This window comes from Staurois parvus, unplaced genomic scaffold (genome assembly GCF_062004578.1).
Source record: "Staurois parvus isolate SC_StPar_1 unplaced genomic scaffold, SC_StPar_1.0 ptg000145l, whole genome shotgun sequence".
NCBI lineage: Eukaryota > Metazoa > Chordata > Amphibia > Anura > Ranidae > Staurois > Staurois parvus.
Window position 1 is genome coordinate 137,626 of NW_028317941.1, and position 18,914 is coordinate 156,539.

At 43.8% G+C, this 18,914-nt stretch overlaps 2 protein-coding genes across 6 annotated transcripts in view; one reads left to right on the forward strand and one right to left on the reverse strand.

Annotated features, from left to right (window-relative positions):
- TSLIG1 (tRNA splicing ligase complex subunit 1) overlaps positions 1-2,531 on the forward strand; it is a 20,769-nt gene extending 18,238 nt beyond the window's left edge. For all 3 annotated transcript variants that reach the window (XM_089673815.1, XM_089673813.1, XM_089673814.1), the window contains 2 exons: positions 895-931; positions 1,282-2,531. In XM_089673815.1, the coding sequence (XP_089529941.1) occupies positions 895-931; positions 1,282-1,368 (124 nt within the window). In that variant the 3' untranslated portion in view covers positions 1,369-2,531. The remainder of the gene's footprint in view (positions 1-894; positions 932-1,281) is intronic.
- On the reverse strand, positions 833-16,207 carry ZBTB8A (zinc finger and BTB domain containing 8A). Of its 3 annotated transcripts, XM_089673804.1 has the most exons (5): positions 15,963-16,207; positions 13,729-13,818; positions 8,508-9,424; positions 5,739-5,908; positions 833-4,390 (listed from the first exon to the last, which is right to left on the reverse strand). In XM_089673804.1, exons 3-5 carry the CDS (start codon positions 9,406-9,408, stop codon positions 4,073-4,075), a joined length of 1,389 nt encoding a protein of 462 aa, XP_089529930.1. In that variant the 5' UTR covers positions 9,409-9,424; positions 13,729-13,818; positions 15,963-16,207; the 3' UTR covers positions 833-4,072. The 3 variants fall into 3 exon arrangements, with proteins under 3 accessions (XP_089529930.1, XP_089529932.1, XP_089529931.1); XM_089673806.1 differs by lacking the exon at positions 13,729-13,818 and having other exon boundaries at positions 8,508-9,421; XM_089673805.1 differs by lacking the exon at positions 13,729-13,818.
- Between the last annotated feature and the right edge of the window lie 2,707 nt (positions 16,208-18,914).

Here is an 18,914-nt window from a genome sequence, read left to right on the forward strand (position 1 = left end):
TACCTTTTTAGTATTGCTTTAAAACGAGCCCACTTCAGTTCAGTTGACTTTAGATCCCAGCTCAGCGCTCACACAGCTTTTTAATGGAATTTAATAGGAAGATGGCTAGGATTGTTGTATAGCTGTATTGCCAATATGTTGAAAGACTTTAAAGCGGAGTTCCACCCAGAAGGGGAAGTTACGCTTTAAGCTTTTGTCCAGCACTCCCCATTAAGGATTGGCGCCTTTGGGAAGTGGGTACCCGAATTTGACAGGTACCCGCTCCCACTTCCGCTGCGATCAGAAGCGGAAGTTGTCCTCCCCAGGCAACCCCCCTCTCTCCGTAGTGTTCTGGGACATGTGACAGGTCCCAAAAGACTATGGGGCCATTCACAAAATGCAGCGCTTCTCACGCATGCGCAGTGAGCACCCAGCTGTGAAGCCGCAAACTGTCACAGCCGGGTGCCCACATTGAAGATGCTGGCGCCAGGGAGAGAAGACAGCCGGTGAGGACACTGATGGACCGAGGGACAGGTAAGTGTCTGTATTTTAAAAGTCGGCAGCTACACTTTTTGTAGCTGATAACTTTTTTTTTTTTTTCTTCAGGTGGAACTCCACTTTAAGGGCAGCGGTGGATGAAAGATTTATATTTTCTTAACAAACACTTGATTTGTTAGGACTCATACATATACCTATGCACACATGGTAATACACAATCATAGGTGTGAATGGGTCCTTAAATAGTCCTCCTTAATAACACCAAAATGCATTTCATGCACAGAAATTCATGGGTTTTAATTTGTGGGTGTGAACAGAACAGAACCATAATCTGCTGCTAATAAGAAATTAAAAATCGGAGCACAAAAAGTATTTTTATTAAAAATGCTATTTGTTTTTTTAAATTGTTTCTCATAGGTGGGGGGAAGAATTCAGTTTATCCAAACACCCCCAGGTAAGTGTTCCTATTCTGGTTTATAGAACCGCAGATTTATTTGCATGTAAGGTAATACAGTAAGAGTCCCGTGGACATATTCTGGCACTTATATCACTATTGCCTCAGTATTCCAATAGTGCAAATAACAAACATTTTTGAATGGAATGTTCATTTTTTATATATAATATGTGAATCCAATTTGTTGCGTTTTGGATACTTTTTCAGAGTTATGCAAAAATAGATGCCCTTACACTTTTGTAAATTTACCTGTTACTGTTGCATGTAAAGGTACTTAGAAAATGAGTATTCATTCATGCATACAATTACAGGCTCATGTGTTCTTATTCTCTATTATGCTCTTTTGACAGGGCACTGAGGTAAAAGCCATTACATATTCAGCCATGCAGATCTGGGAAGAGGAAAAGCCTGAAGTTTTTGTCATCATTGATATTTAACTTGTGAATCATTACATTTAAAGCAAAACTCCAGGAAAAAAAAATTATGACTTTATGTACAAATAAATCCTTTCAAAATATACAGTAGCCATCCGAACCTAGGGCAACCATGAGGTAAAAATATTTGTTTAATTCATGCTGGATAATGTTATCAGCACCAAACGTCCGATGTTTGTTTGGCTTTCATACAGTGAAGAGATCATGTAATTGACCTTTCCTTTTTTTTCCTCTCCTTGTCCATTCACAAAGCACTTTGTATTTGTTCACAGTATACAAAGTATTTTGTGAATAGATATTCGGAGAGGTAAACGATAGGATCCCTTCACTGTAACTTTAGCACTCACAGTAATATCTGGCTTTAATGAAATTGTTTTTTGTTTCTTTCTATTGGAGTTCTGCATTAAAGTGAAACTTTGAGCACTCACCCCCACAGAGAATTATAAAAGCTAAATAAAGAAAAATTTAAGAAAATGGGGAGGAAAAAAAAAACTGTTCCTTGACCTCAGTAACTGGATGTCTCCTGAAAGCTGCAGTGATGTTAGCGTGCTTCACTGCTAACTCCTAGAGAACCTGAGTACGTACAATTATATGAAAATGTACTCAAAGCAGGAAGGGTTGAAGAGCTTCCAGATCAGCAGACCTTGCATTTTTATGTACACCTGCACTGACGAACATTTAGGCTGCCATTGCTAACCATCTGGAAATTGTCGTTTCATGACTTTCAATACTTTGAGTTACTGACCAAAAACAAGGATGCAGCAGGTGAAGTCAAATCTCCTGCTGTGCATACTTGTTCCAGTTTAGTATTGCAAAAATAACGAAAGCAAATGAATCAGCAGGAAAGCTACACATATAGCAATTGTAAAAGCAGACGACAATAGTAGCCTCAGTGTTCCACCCATGACAAGTATACTTTAAAAGCAATGATTTTTTATGTATCTCTGAAGCAATTCCCATTTGGAAAGAAAAGAATGCTTTGTCATGGAAATATTGTTTACATCCTAGCTGTCACACTACAAGAATTCATATGGAAGATTATATGATGCTTTTACGTTTGCACTTGAAACCAAATTTGTTTTGTAGCAGGTGTTGCATTCACTTGCTCTTAGCAATTAAATATATATATATAGGACTGATTTATAATTAAAATTATTTTTAGCCAACTGTGTACAGATTTTTTTTTTTTGTGTTTTCCTAGTGATAACTTGTGGCTTTAGCATTAATACACAAAGCAAAAGTGTGTGTGTGTGTGTCTGTAACATGCAGGTTTTAGTAGACCTATTTCTTTCTTCAACACAGTGCACCATAATTCAGGTTGTTCCCATGTGTGTGTGTGTTTTAGTGTAATAGAAAGCAGGAATACTGTGGTGCAATGCCAGTACAAATAAATGGCAATAATGTGCATTTTCTAAACACACAGATGTGAGCCTGGCTTAAGGGTTTTCTACCCTTTAGGCCTCATGCACCTGGGATGTTTAATGGTGCTTTTTTTTTTTTTCTGTTAGTGTGGTTTTTTTTTTCCCTGCATGTTAGCTTGTGTTTACAGGCAGAAAAAAAAATACTGCCAGCACATCCAGGAGCAGCAGCGTTTTGGCACAAAAATCCTTGATGTGTGTAAACAGTAGGTGTGTTTTAACGCTTGAGCGTTAAATTCATTTCAATGGCCAGAGTAACTTACTATTTTGGACAATGAAATGCATTAACACCTAAGCACTTGACACATCTAAAATATGTTACATGCTTTTACAAGTGTCAAGCGGGTTTTTTTTCTGCCAAAATGCCGCTGCCAGGAGGAAAAGTGTCTAGGAGAGATGGCCAAAGCATCCAATGTGCATGAAGCCTAAAACTGACATTTCAGTTTTTCAACAGTGGTGGAATGATCATCTGGGTTGTCTACCGCCCTGTGCCGGCCAGTAGGATACAGTGGCAATAATAACACACCCTTATGAGAAAGATAGATAGAAATATATATAGAGCCCTGGTTGACACCAGTGTGGCTTTGAAGTCCTGCTACTCAGCACGACTTCAAAGCTATTCAGTGCGATTTCTTTGTGGCTTGCTGACACTCTGTGCAACTTCATTGAACAGATGTCAACACAAGTCACAATGAAGTCCTACAGAAACCTTTTTCAAAGTCGCATCAGTTTGAAGGGTTCCATTGTCACAAATGGGGTGTGACCTGTCACGTGACACTGAACTGTTATGTCACATGATAAGTCGCACTGGTGTGAACCAGGGCTAAGGGTAATTCAGTTGGTTTACAGTCCGTTGATACAGATATGAACAATTGCTAGCAGGGTAATGATCAGAATTTACAATACATGGGATGTATGTAAAATTTATAATCCTTCATAACACAAACTTTAAGAAATATTTAACATCTCATAATATATGGAAAGCTTCAAATATAAACAGATGCATTGTACAGCAAGGCAGCATCTTGCACTCATGAAAACATATCAGAATATGCAAGAGCTAAATAAAAAGCTATGTATGTACAAATGAAGTGCTACAGCAGCCATGAATGATATGAATGCGAATGCAGCTAATGAAATGTCCGCTGCTAAATAAAGTGTGATGGTGCACAAATGTCAATAAAAAAACATGTACATAGATAAAATCACTATACTAAATATATCACCATCTCACTCCCAGAAATATTCTGTACACAAAGAATAGCAAAGTCCATCCCCCACTTCCACGTTTATGTTATTTGAGATTTCACATCTTCCTCTTCGCTGTCTTCTACTTCCTGAATAACCAGATCTGAATCTTGACGTTCTTTGCCATTTTCATCTTTCACATCGTCCTTGAAATGCCAGGATTGCTCCCTCTCATTCTCAGGTGGGAGCACCAGTGGTTGATCATCCCCAAAATCAAAGTTGACGCTATCCAAGCCAGCTTCTGACAGACATGGATGACAAAGACGATATCTTCTTGTCCCATCCTGAATTACTCGCCCTGTCAACTCAGTTACTGGGAGTTTGCAGCGACGGCAGATAAGTTTACCAGCTTCATGTATCTAGGATAGTCGAGGGTTGGGGAAGAAAGGATCAGTGCTAAGTAATACATACAGATATGTTCTTGCCAGAAAACAAGGAAAGAATATAAGTTCTTTTGACAAATATATTCTAATAAAGAACAATACTGGAGGCAAGTTGAAGTGCTATTTGAGCTTTAGCATATGCAGAAAGACTTAAAAAAAAAATAAAAATTATTTTACACACTTTATACTGTGACTTGCAAAAGAAAAATAATCACTTATGAAGAGTGTATGTTGAATGAGACAAATACAAGCTCCTTTTAATAATCTACAAATCTCTATATGTGATACCAAATAAAAAATTGAAGGGCAAGCAATTACAAATGAGAATGCATACTGTACAACCACGCTTTAAGGTAGGCACTACAATAATAAATCGAAGTATGTAATAGCATTATACTTTTCTCAAAGTATATCTAAGCCCATAAACAAAAGTGTGATACATGGCCGCTTATTGGTCCTCCCTTGAGGTGGCTGCATTAGTTTTATTTTCAAGGTTAAGAACATTTTTAGTAAGTACAGAAAATACCTATGGCTCTTGCTAGAAGTGCAGTGTCCTTTTAATAATCTTATATTTCTTGTGTAAACTACTAATCTCATCAAATTCCCATGTAATGGAGGTGAACAAGTCCAGTCTAATGTGACATGTCTGACTCCATAGACACAGTGGAGGAAGTAGCGTAATCGCCTAGAAGCAGGGAGTATGTTATTTGCAGGATTACCAGGTAAAATTAAAAAAGCGTGAAAAAGAACACTAATACAGCCACCATATCTAAACTCTGTTAAACTTCAGTACATGACTTTTTTTATTTGGGTTTAGATATCCTATTATGCTTGGTTCACACTAGCCCTCACTCTGCGGGCTGGTTGTGGGCCTTGATTCCCACAACCACATCGCGCTTCTCTTGTGAGGGGTGCCATTCATTCTGAATGGCCTCCCACTCATCTCTTCCTGCAGTGTGATTTTGGTACGATCGCAAGTGCGGGAACCACACAGTCAAAAAGACCATGCAGTTTCGATACGGATGCATTTCAGAAAAGGTGCATGCACCTTTTCCTTGCGCGCACCACAGGCACAGCAGCCCATTCAAATGAATGGGCTGCTGTGCCCATGCAAACGCAGGCTGCTCAGCCCACACTACTGAACCGGGCCTAATACAATTGCCTCCCTTGCTAATGTTTGTTTGTGCGTTGCAATGACAGGTATGGATATACTGAAGAGAAAGTAATGTTTGTGGTCCTTTTTTTTGTTTTCTTAAATGTATATGAATGTTCGGTAAGATGAGCTTAACAGAAAGACGTAATTTGGTTAACATTGAATACATACAGTTTGAAAGTGGTTGCGCAGGTGCTCCAGCCGTGTGAACCTCTTCCCGCATGCTTCACATGGATAAGGGCGCTCTCCAGTGTGACATCGCAGATGACGTTTAAGGTCTGCTTTGCGCTTCACAGTATGTGTACAGAAGGGACATTTAAACCTTACAGGACTTAAGTCATCTGTAAAAACAGAATTATTATTATTATACAGGATTTATATAGCGCCAACAGTTTGCATTATGTTACTGTATGGACAATTTACCTTTTTCCTGTAATGATGCAAGAAACAAAAATTTTTGTTGGTTGTTGAAGCTGAATTCCAGGCATTGTTAATTTCTACATGGTTGCATTGGTCTAGCTTGGACCAATGTGACTATGTAAAGTATATACCATACCTGGCCAATGTCCCTGGAAGCTGGAAATCACTGAAGTAAACACCGCTACTTCAGTGATCTCCATTTGCTTCCAGGTCCCGTGCTGAACTTCCAGCCTGATGCGTTCTGAATACTGGAGATCACCAGTCAGCACTGGTGCCATTCGGAGAATGCTTTGCATTTTCTGAATGAATGCAATACATTTTCTGATGGGACAAGGCAGAGTGGTGATGTCACACCATCCACCTCATCAAACCATAAAACACTTTGCATTCATTCAGAAAACAGTTTTAAAATAAGCAAAGCATCCACACACCAGTGCATTCACCGATCAAAAACTAAATTCACACAGCCTTAGCACGCACATACTATAGTCTCCGCGTGTAGACGGCCCATCTTTGACACATTTTCCCCTTTTACCAAAGTTGAAAGCAGGACACCATCATGGGACAACATTGAAACTCCACTACAAGAGTGAAAGACTGCCAAGGTCACTTCATGCAGGAGTCCTGTACCCAAAGGAAATTGTGGACTAGCTATAATGGAAGCTGTGTGACTTTAAGGGCCTTTCACACCACATGCATAGAGGCTACTCTGGCTGCTGCTCCCAGCACAGTATAGACAATGCAAACACAAGGCACAGTGCCTTATTCCCTATGTAGTCAGTTCCCACCACAGCACTGCTGAGGAAAGTAACTACATACTTTAAGCACAAATCAGTTGCAATGCAAAGCACATCATTACAATGCTGCTGTGGTGATTAGAGCTCTATTGAAAAGTTACTTGTGACATATTTTAGTACAGTTCTGTGAATAAAAAAAAAAAGTAAAGAGTGTGATGCGCTGTAATCAGCGATTGGCTTGGTATCTCACAGCGCACATCAGGTGCTGATATGAACAGGCCCCTAGTTTATCCTTGTTGCATACATACTATTGCCAATGTTCATTTACTAGGAAAAGACAGATAGCGTGTACATGTTTATGTATGCATATGTGTAGCACTCTGTATGTATTGTTTTCTTATAACTGAGTAGTCTGCAGATGCATCATTCCTGTTTAGTAAATAGTGAAATACTGCTGGGTTGGTTTGCTTTGGGTTCACTGCAAGAGTCAGGCAGCTCAAAAGAAAAAAGCAAAATAACTTGCAATGTTTCTTTGAACTTACTAGAAAGTTTAAAGATGAGTTCTAGCGGTTTTTGTGTTTATTAAAAGTCAGCAGCTACAAAAACTGTAGCTGCTGACTTAATAACACACACTTACCTGTCCCAGAGTCCAGCGATGTGCTCACCCACGCCGTCCCTACTCCCCTTCTCTCCTCCAAAGCGCCGGCATCTCGACTGTGGGCACCAGGCTGTGACAGCTTGCGGCTTCACAACCAGGTACCCATTGCGCATGCGCGAGTCACACTGCGCTTCCTTATTGGTCTGGCAGTTTTCTGGGTCCTGTGAAAGCTCCCAGGAGACTGTGGGAGGGAGTTGAACATCCAGCTAACTTCGCCGTGGCAAACTGAGCCGGAAGTGGGAGAGGGTACCTGTCAAAAACAGGTACCAGCTCCCCCCCCCCCCCCCCAAAAGGTGCCAAATATGACAGTGGAGGGGGGAGAGGAGGCAAATAAGCAAAGCTTCCGCTTTTGAGTGGAACGCTTTAACTGCTGTAGAATTCCCTAACAAAGCTCCTCACTTTTTGCACATCCTAGCCCAGCCTTTCTCAATCTTTTCACCTCAGAGAAACCCTTGAAATAATTTTCTGGTCTTGGAGTACCCCTTGCTAAATCCAATTCATCAGGGGACAGTGGAAAATCATACCTTACATTGGTGGCCAGTGAGAAGAATGCCCCCCCCCCCTACAGTGGTAGTCATAATGCCACCCTTTCCGATGGCTAAAAAGATCCTTGATGTGATGCTGCTGACTCCTCCATGTAGTTTTGACCCTGGAACTCTGCAGACACCATCAAATGGCAGGTCAATCGGTCACATCTGAAGGAACTCCTAGCAGCTTCTGGAGGAACCCTGGATGAGCATAGCTGTGCTAGCCCTTTCCTCTTTTAAGAGTCTCAAATGACTCTCTGTGCTGACCCAGCATCTCTGCCCCTCCCCTTATAACATTTATGTAGCCTCTGGGAGAGAAGTGATGCAGAATACTACATAGTGTCACTTGAGTAACAGCTCAGAGTTTACTGGTGCTGAGATCACATCCAAGATATCAACACCCAGAGGTCTCAGGGCTTATGGATGGCTACACAAGGGGGATTTTAACAGATAAAAAATGCATAAGATACATCAAAGACCCATATAATCTTATGGAAAACAATTTTGAAATTAATTGCCAGGTGTTAGAGACAGACAAAAAGCAGAATCACACAGCCATGTAAATGAAACTGTAGGTTTAGGGATATACTTATCTCACCTTCAGTCCACCCAGACATGACACCTAAGATGGTTGGCATTGCTTTGTACAGTTCATCTGCCTTTGAAACCCGTGGTATGCTGTCCTGCTCCCCAGATTCTCCATGCTGGGGTGATTCCGGCCAGCTTTGTGCTGTATCACCTTCTTCCTCTTCCTCAATTTTAGGACACACCATATCTTCAGGAGGTTGTGAATCTTCCTCCTGTAGTGTGCTTTCATCTTCATGAACTATGCATTCAGCAGTGCCACCCACAAGATCACCTAGTGGTACAGATGGCTCTGGCAGCAAACGTCTACGGTGCTTGCGGACATGCTCTGGTTTGCGTAAATGTTTAGTAAAAGGCCGCTGTAAACGTGAAGTGATAGGAGGAGGGTAATTGTATCCTGCAATAAAGCCACTGTGCTCTGCTGCTTCATGAATGTGCGTTGGACTGTATTCCGTCCTCCATCCTGCTGCATAAAGTCCAGTGCCATTACTGCCATTGTCTTTGTCAGACAGACTAAAAAAACCATCTCTGTCTTTTTCATTAATGTCTAGTGAAGATTTGATAAACATCTTACATACACTGATAACATCAGTCATCTGCAGGTAACTAGCTGCTGACATGACCTCAATGACATTCTGCCCAGACAGAGGCAATTTGCCAGAGTACACATAATCCAGGATGGCAGTGAAGGTGTCAGCAGAAAATACGTCAAAAGTGGCAGTTGTGGGTTTGCTGATATCCTTGGAACTTTGGGACAACAACATCTTGAAGTATCCGCTGCTTGCGAACAGAACATTACGATGAGCTTTAAATGTCTGCCCTTCTACTGTGATGTGGCAGTCGCAAAACAAGTCTCGCTTTCTTTGTTCATCCAACTGCTGCAGAAGACGAGTATGATGAGATGAAAAATCCATCCTTTAAAGGGCACTACTAGAAGAACAGAAGTAAAAGCATTAGTAAAAAATTACAAGGAAACAGTAGAAATATTACAATGTGTTTCACTATATTTTCTGTAAATGTATGTTTACCAAGCAAGAGGTTTTTGGACCCAATCACATTATTGTGCTGTGCTAATGGTATGCGCTAAGCAGCCCAGCGGTAATGCAACACAGGTTAATGCACCGAATAAGGCACATGGAGCATTTATGGCAGCATACCGAAAAGCATATTAGTCCGCTGCAACACGGCAATTGACAGGCTGTGTTGGATGCCATTCAAAGTGAACAGCACTGTATTGCTACAGCTCTTACAGTGATTTTTTATGGTAAAAATTGAGCATTTTTAACTACCACTTAAAACTTAAAGTGGTTGTAAGCCTCTGACACGAAATATGAACAAAGCCCTCTATAGTATGTGCTTGTCTCAATCCAAAGCACCAAGTGTCATTGCTGTCTGCTGCCTTATTCCTCTGCTATAAGCATCACTGCTATAGGAGTCACTGCTGATGACACCAAAAGACAAATGGTGACAGGGGAGGGCACAGCCTGTGACTGACAGCCTCAGCTCTTTTTCTGTGTGGAGGGAGGTGTGTCACTCACCTCCAATCAGCTCTCAAAGCTCTACTCACTGATGTAACTTCAGCTCACTGCCCCATGCTTCAAAACACTGAGAAATCCTGTGTTAATTCTGCACTTTGGATGTAGAGGAAAGACGACTATAGGTAAACAGGTACACCTTATGAAGGAGGATATGTTTCATCCCTGTGTATCACCTGAGGCCAGTCTCTACACTGGGTATACAGTATATGAGGGTTTACAACCACTTTCAATTGGACTTTCACCCTCCAGATTCACTTCAGCTCCCTAACCCCTTCATGCCAGCGCCTCCCAGCCCTTTAAGAGTTTCAGAAGCCGGGAGGTGGGGCGGGGTTTAGGGTCATGTGACCGCCGTGACATGCCGTCATGGCGGTCACATGATTGGGAAAGGTCCTGATTGAAAGAGGAGATCGGGACCTTTCCGTGAGTACCGGACATGTGTGCTGGGAGCGCACAGGGCGCGCTCTCTTGGCACATGTCCTTTTTTAATAGAAAGCAAATGTGCGTCTGCTCAGTGTCTAAGCCCAGACACCAGGAGGCCACACATTTGCTTTCGGCCGGCGTGAAGAGGTTAAACTGCTTCCTCCCTTCACAATGTAAATTGCCATTCTTTTTTATGGTTTATTTACACACTTGCGGACCATCCGCCCCCCAATGTACTGCGGAGAGGAAGCCTGCACAGGGAAAGCGATGTGCCCATACGTCGCTGCCTTCTTCCAGGTTTCGGGCATGCACACCCGCCGCCACCAGCTGTGATTCAACACAGTGGGAGCCTGTCAGCAAGGCCTGGCCAATAAATCACAGATAGAACCTGCACTGATCGGCTGTGTACAATCACAGCCCAGAGCTCTCTGTTGACAATCAACACAGAGCTCTGTACAGAGGGAACAATCTCTCTATACAAAGCAGTGATGAGAAACTAAGATCTATTAGTAAAAACAGCACACTTTACACATATTATACATTATTAGGCACACATTTAACCCCTTGATCGCCCTAAATGTTAACCCTTTCCCAGAGAGTGTCATTAGTACAGTGACAGTGTAGTATTGTCACTGATCACTGTATTAAAGTGGTAGTAAACTCTGTATATATATTTGAGCTCACAGGTAAGCTTATAATAAAAAGTTTACCTGTAGGTTAAATGAAGATCTCCTAAACGTGTACAGTTTAAGAGATATTCTATGGAGCTGGAGACGTCACTGGCACATTAGCTCTGAAGGAACTGCATACCCGTGCCGTTCCTTCAGAGGTCTGTGCTGCGGCAGTGACTCCCACGCGTATCCCATGTACCCAGAAGAAAGACCAGGTGAAGATGGAAGTTTTTCATGTGCTGGTATGAAATGCATATTAGTAATAGTAAATATACCTCTACAGACGAAGGCCCCTTGCACATGGGCTTAAAGATGCGGAAAAATAACAATGCGAGTTGACTTGCTATAGCATTACCGATGTTCAAAAGATATTTTGCATGTGTTACATCACGTTAAATGCTGCCCAAATGCCGCCTCTGGTGCTCAGGTTTCCTCAGAAAATGCATCAAAAATGTGTCTATAGTGATATTGAAGTGTTACTATTCATTTCAATGGAGATGGTAAATTGCCGCAAAGCCTAGAGAACATGACATGCCCTATAATTCTTCATACAACGCAACATTAACGTACAGGTGTATACTGTTCTGTCCACCTGCCATTTTTCTAATTACTTAGCGTGTTGGCAGGCAGCATTGGAGGGTAAAAAAAAAAAAACGCTTTTTCCATCATCTCTAAGGGCTCATTTTAACTTGTGGTTTGGGGGAGGTAAAAACACACAGCTGAGCCATGTTTTTACTGCCCCCAACTACTCCCCCTTCAGTTACAAAGGCAGTGGAGGGGGGTGTACATGTGCTGCGGCTGTGATGCTTTGCATTTAGGACCTGGTCATACAGGTAAGATTTAGGAATTTAAATATCATCTAATGAATGTGAATGTCAGTGTCTTAACATGTGCGATTTGCTGCAGCGTGATTTCTAAAGTAGTTCTTGTATTACTTTTTCTGCAGTTTTGTTGCGATTTCACATACATAGAATACAATGGAAATCGCACTGCAAATTGCAACAAAACTTCACAAGTAGCAATAAAGTCTTCAAAAAATCACACCTGAAATTGCATACAAATCGCAGCTGTGTGACTGCTGACTTAGGCACAGCAAAAACTATGAAAGTAAGGAGTGAAGAGCCGGCAACTCGTCCTTCCGAAAAATTACTTTATTAAATCAAGCAGAGTGTAGAGTTAAACTGGGTCTACGCGTTTTGGCAATAATCCTTAACCTTAGCCATGGCTAGGATTAACCACCTCCCATCCGGCCGTTGTATATAAACGGCCGGACGGTGGCACTGCAGGGTCGGGTGGCCATTTATAAACAACTGAGTCACAAATCGGTAGCTTGTAAATCAGCACCTGGGCACATCCAGTCCTGCCCACTGCTATCTGTATTAACCACTTCCCGACCGGACGTTGCATATAAACGGCCGGACGGTGGCACTGCAGGGTCGGGTGGCCCTGGGAGCGCGCAGCACCGCGATCCGGTACCCGCTGTGTCCTCCGAACGTCGGACGGGACCTCTGTGTGAGGTCCCGATCATGTAATCACTGATTGGCCAATCATTGATCACATGCAGAGTAGTAAGCAAGATGTCACTTCTGACATCATTGCTTACTACGTGTGAAATCTGTGAATGATCACAGAGGTCACATGGTACAAGGCTATTCACAATAGCCTTGTATCATGTGACAAGCTGTGACCAATCACAGCTCTCACAGTATTCCTCAATGGCTGCAAGAATGCAGCCAGAGAGAAGGAGAAATGATTGCTTTTACAGTCTTTATGGGTATAAAAGCAATCAGTGTAAAAAGAAAAAAAAAATCTTCATCACCCCCTACAAGTAGTACAGTGTCACCATGGTGACATTGTACTGCTAGGGTGACAGTATGTTAAAAAAAAAAAATAAAAATAATATAAAAAAAAAATAAAAATGTAAAAAAAAGTTTAAAATTTTTAATTTTTGGTTATAAACTAATTTGGGTTATTTTTTTTTACTAAAAAGAGAACGAAATACATTTTGGCCAAGATTTATGATGAAATACTATTTATTTGCAAAATTTTATAGGAAAAACACTTTTCAAAATTTTTGGACTTTCATTTACATAGCAAAAAAAATTAAAATCCCAGTGGTGAATAAATACCACCAAAATAAAGCTTTATCTGTCTCAAAAAAATGCTGAAAAATTAATATGGGTACAGTGTCGCATGACTGTGCAATTGTCATTCAAAGTGTGATAGCGCTGAAAACTGGCCTGGACAGGAAGGGGGTGATAGTGTCCGGACATGAAGTGGTTAAGGCTTATTGCTGAAACGCGTCAGCAACTTTTACATGTGCACTCTACTCGATGTAATAAAGTAATTCTGCAGAAAGACGAGTTGCCAGCTCCTAACTACTTATGCGCCGCTCACACCATACTGCAGAAAAACTGACTGAAACTGACACAAGGATTTCACTTGCAGAGACATCAGTTTCATGCACGTTTCAATGAGTTTTATACATGTTGTAGATTTCTATGCAGAAAAAATCTGCATGTGATACCAGAGCTGTGGTGTGAACCTTGCAGAACGCGTGCAGAAAAACTGACATCTCTGAATCATAGTGTGAATGAGCCCTTACTTTCAAGTTGCTTCAGAGTTGGGAAGACGCTTTGAGCAGAAGTACCATCTGTCCGCCTCCGTGGCGATTTCATCTAGGTGTAGTATCTCTCTGTGACACAAAAAACGATCCTGTTTATTGCATTCAAATGAGCAGTACCGCCTGTTGAACGTGACCCATTCAAATAAATGAGAATACCCCGAAGGCAGTGCAATAGTGCAGGGTCTAAGGCGGGGGTCAGCAAGCAGTAGATCTCAGCCAGGTAACAGGTAGATCACGGCCAGGGCTTGATAACCCGCCATCCCAGAGCATGAAACACAGTGCAATGCAGAGGGACTACTTGGAGCTGCAGTAGGGAGCAAGACCTTCATAAGTTGATGTATCCTCTATAGTGCTGCTCCTACGCCGTGTCATGGTTGGTGGGTGTAGCACCTGCCAAGCATGACCCATTCAAGTAAATGAGGCCGCTCTGGAAGAGCTCTGCATCATTGTGCAGTACAGCAAACAAGGGGTTAAACAGGCTGTGGGGTGTTGCTTTCTCAACACTTGCTTTAACCCCTTGGATCCCAAAGCAGCATGCACTTGCAGAATGGCCCCATTTACTTGAAAGGGTCTCGACTGACAGGCAGTAGCACCCACCAAAAGCAGGGGTGTAATTCTTGCTACAGCATTTGTGTATACCTTTGGCTGCTGCCTCAGCAGCTAAAGGGGGTAGTGGGGCAGTAAAACCAAGACTCAACCGCAGGGTATTACTATCCCCCAACTTTACATGTGAACGAGCCCCAAGAGTGTTGCTGTCAGATGCTACTAAGGGCTCATTCACCAGTGCGGCAGACACTGCAACTCCTCTGTAAACTGGTCCAAGTGTGTTTGACAGGTGGTGAGCCTCCTCACCACCTGATTTACACCCATGATTGCGGTGAAATGCAGGCCATTGTGACGTGGTAATACGGCAATTAGAGGTTTAAATGAGGTGCGAGTAGGTGACACTGACTGACACTGTGCCCGGTGATCTTTGACCTCTCAGGTAGATCTCCACCTCTTTAGGGTTGCCTACCCCTGGTCTAAGGGGACACAACAAATGTCAAATGCTCTCTGAATAGTGATTCCAATGCAGATTGCTCTTCAGGTGGCAATACAAATATAAATGAGTTTTAAAGTGGCTGCTGTTACTGTCCTGAAAGTATTAAGAGCTCATTCACATGGCTATTTCTGGCAGTACACCGCCCATATCAGCGTATTTCTGATAAGCAGTGGCCACTCAGCCTTTATAGAAATCAATGACAGGCAGTGATTACACACAGTGAGGAAGAGATGAGCAGTCCTGTACACATGCAGAGCAGCTTGACTGTCCCTTACTGCTCCATCTGGAGTAATGTGAACATCTGTGGTATCAGCCCATCAGAATCACCTGACCATAATTGCAGCAAGAATACACTGATCTGCTGATCTCTGCCATTGGTGCTTTCTGAGCTCACAGAATTAGGACAAGTATGTAGCCAGTCAGGTGCTTTCTGTGAAGTATTGAGGCCTCTAGATCCACATCATGGCCAGATAACTCGCAATAAAATGTCCAGTTGGCAATCAATAGCTCCTCTGTGTACAAGGTTCTTTCAAGCAGTGAAGCCAGCAGATAACCATGACAGCTAACCACTTCCAGCCTCCAAGAGGGCGCAGCACTATCACTGCCACTGCGTAGCTGTCATTCGCAGCAGAGGTTCCTGATTGGTCCCACCCGATGTCTATCAAAGCAGCGCCGTCCCTACAACGCGCGTTCCTATTGGAAGACGTCCATGCCGGTAAAGGTGGGACTAAGTCGGAAACCCGCTACTCGTTCCGCTATCTGTCACTCAGCGAGAGGCGGGATATTTGGCACCGTGCGCCTGTGATTGGTGCCCAGCGCTGTCGGTCATCCTCCACACCCGTACCGGGAGATTCGGTGCCGCTTCACTTGCCTACTGGCGTAAAACAACAGCCGAGCAGAATGTCAGAAGCGAACGGCAGCAGCATCCCTTCCAGCCTCACATCACCCGTTATAGGCCAAGCGATCGGTGACCCGGGAGCGAGCAGCGCCCAAATACCCAACAATCGCCCCCACCCCCGGTCTGTCTCCTCAGCTGGCTGCTGTCCGTCCCCTCCACTACCTGTGTCAGCAGGAGCCTGGCGAGCCTTCTCTCACACCCCTCGCCCGGTCCCGGGTCACCTCTCGGGCGGTGCACCCTTCTGCTGACACTGCCGGCGCCCGTGTCACTCACCGAACACACCGCTTATTTTTCCGGGTGCTCGCCCGTTTCGGCGCCACTTCTCGCCCGCTTTTTCTTTCTCCGGTGTAGCTTCCGTCGCCCGAATGTCCGGACAAAGGCCGGTCACGTGATGACGCCCGAGGGCTGAGACTGTCTTAAAGGGGCCGCGCCTGGGGAGGGGGGCGAGACACCCGGAGGAGTGGCAGGAATTTGGTGGAATATACATGTTCAGTGCGATAGCTCCCTGCATGTGTATACATGTACACGGAGGGCTATGGGAGGGGGTGAGCCCATCAGTGTACACTAGACGGGGATCAGACCTGTATAGAGGGATGGAAGTAGAACATATGATGACTATATACAGGCCTACAACTAACCCATCATTACATGTGTATACACGGAGGGCTATGGGAGGGGGTGAGCCCATCAGTGTACGCTAGACGGGGATCAGACCTGTATAGAGGGATGGAAGTAGAACATATGATGACTATATACAGGCCTACAACTAACCCATCATTACATGTGTATACACGGAGGGCTATGGGAGGGGGTGAGCCCATCAGTGTACGCTAGACGGGGATCAGACCTGTATAGAGGGATGGAAGTAGAACATATGATGACTATATACAGGCCTACAACTAACCCATCATTACATGTGTATACACGGAGGGCTATGGGAGAGGGTGTGAGCCCATCAGTGTACACTAGACGGGGATCAGACCTGTATAGAGGGATGGAAGTAGAACATATGATGACTCTATACAGGCCTACAACTAACCCATCATTACATGTGTATACACGGAGGGCTATGGGAGGGGGTGAGCCCATCAGTGTACACTAGACGGGGATCAGACCTGTATAGAGGGATGGAAGTAGAACATATGATGACTCTATACAGGCCTACAACTAACCCATCATTACATGTGTATACACGGAGGGCTATGGGAGGGGGTGAGCCCATCAGTGTACACTAGACGGGGATCAGACCTGTATAGAGGGATGGAAGTAGAACATATGATGACTATATACAGGCCTACAACTTACCCATCAATACATGTGTATACACGGAGGGCTATGGGAGGGGGTGTGAGCCCATCAGTGTACACTAGACGGGGATCAGACCTGTATAGAGGGATGGAAGTAGAACATATGATGACTATATACAGGCCTACAACTAACCCATCATTACATGTGTATACACGGAGGGCTATGGGAGGGGGTGAGCCCATCAGTGTACACTAGACGGGGATCAGACCTGTATAGAGGGATGGAAGTAGAACATATGATGACTATATACAGGCCTACATCTAACCCATCATTACATGTGTATACATGGAGGGCTATGGGAGGGGGTGAGCCCATCAGTGTACACTAGACGGGGATCAGACCTGTATAGAGGGATAGAAGTAGAACATATGATGACTATATACAGGCCTACAACTAACCCATCATTACATGTGTATACACGGAGGGCTATGGGAGGGGGTGTGAGCCCATCAGTGTACACTAGACGGGGATCAGACCTGTATAGAGGAATAGAAGTAGAACATATGATGACTATATACAGGCCTACAACTAACCCATCATTACATGTGTATACACGGAGGGCTATGGGAGGGGGTGTGAGCCCATCAGTGTACACTAGACGGGGATCAGACCTGTATAGAGGGATGGAAGTAGAACATATGATGACTCTATACAGGCCTACAACTAACCCATCATTACATGTGTATACACGGAGGGCTATGGGAGGGGGTGTGAGCCCATCAGTGTACGCTAGACGGGGATCAGACCTGTATAGAGGGATGGAAGTAGAACATATGATGACTCTATACAGGCCTACAACTAATCCATCATTACATGTGTATACACGGAGGGCTATGGGAGGGGGTGAGCCCATCAGTGTACGCTAGATGGGGATCAGACCTGTATAGAGGGATGGAAGTAGAACATATGATGACTATATACAGGCCTACAACTAACCCATCATTACATGTGTATACACGGAGGTCTATGGGAGGGGGTGAGCCCATCAGTGTACGCTAGACGGGGATCAGACCTGTATAGAGGGATGGAAGTAGAACATATGATGACTCTATACAGGCCTACAACTAGCCCATCATTACATGTGTATACACGGAGGGCTATGGGAGGGGGGGTGAGCCCATCAGTGTACACTAGACGGGGATCAGACCTGTATAGAGGGATGGAAGTAGAACATATGATGACTATATACAGGCCTACAACTAACCCATCATTACATGTGTATACACGGAGGGCTATGGGAGGGGGTGAGCCCATCAGTGTACACTAGACGGGGATCAGACCTGTATAGAGGGATGGAAGTAGAACATATGACTCTATACAGGCCTGCAACTAACCCATCATTACATGTGTATACACGGAGGGCTATGGGAGGGGGTGAGCCCATCAGTGTACACTACACGGGGATCAGACCTGTATAGAGGGATGGAAGTAGAACATATGATGACTATATACAGGCCTGCAACTAACCCATCATTACATGTGTATACACGGAGGGCTATGGGAGGGTGTGAGCCCATCAGTGTACACTAGACGGGGATCAGAACTGTATAGAGGGATGGAAGTAGAACATATGATGACTATACAGTCCTACAACTAACCCATCATTACATGTGTATACACGGAGGGCTATGGGAGGGTGTGAGCCCATCAGTGTACGCTAGACGGGGATCAGACCTGTATAGAGGGATGGAAGTAGAACATATGATGACTATATACAGGCCTACAACTAACCCATCATTACATGTGTATACACGGAGGGCTATGGGAGGGGGTGAGACCATCAGTGTACACTAGACGGGGATCAGACCTGTATAGAGGGATGGAAGTAGAACATATGATGACTATATACAGGCCTACAACTTACCCATCAATACATGTGTATACACGGAGGGCTATGGGAGGGTGTGAGCCCATCAG

Excerpts from the sequence above, each read along its gene's own strand:
- ZBTB8A (XM_089673806.1), bottom strand. The coding sequence starts at position 9,408 with ATGGATTTTTCATCTCATCATACTCGTCTTCTGCAGCAGTTGGATGAA. Across the intron at positions 5,909-8,507 it reads CATGTCTGGGTGGACTGAAG|ATGACTTAAGTCCTGTAAGG; the intron begins GTGAGATAAGTA and ends CTGTTTTTACAG. Across the intron at positions 4,391-5,738 it reads TGCGCAACCACTTTCAAACT|ATACATGAAGCTGGTAAACT; the intron begins GTATGTATTCAA and ends CGACTATCCTAG.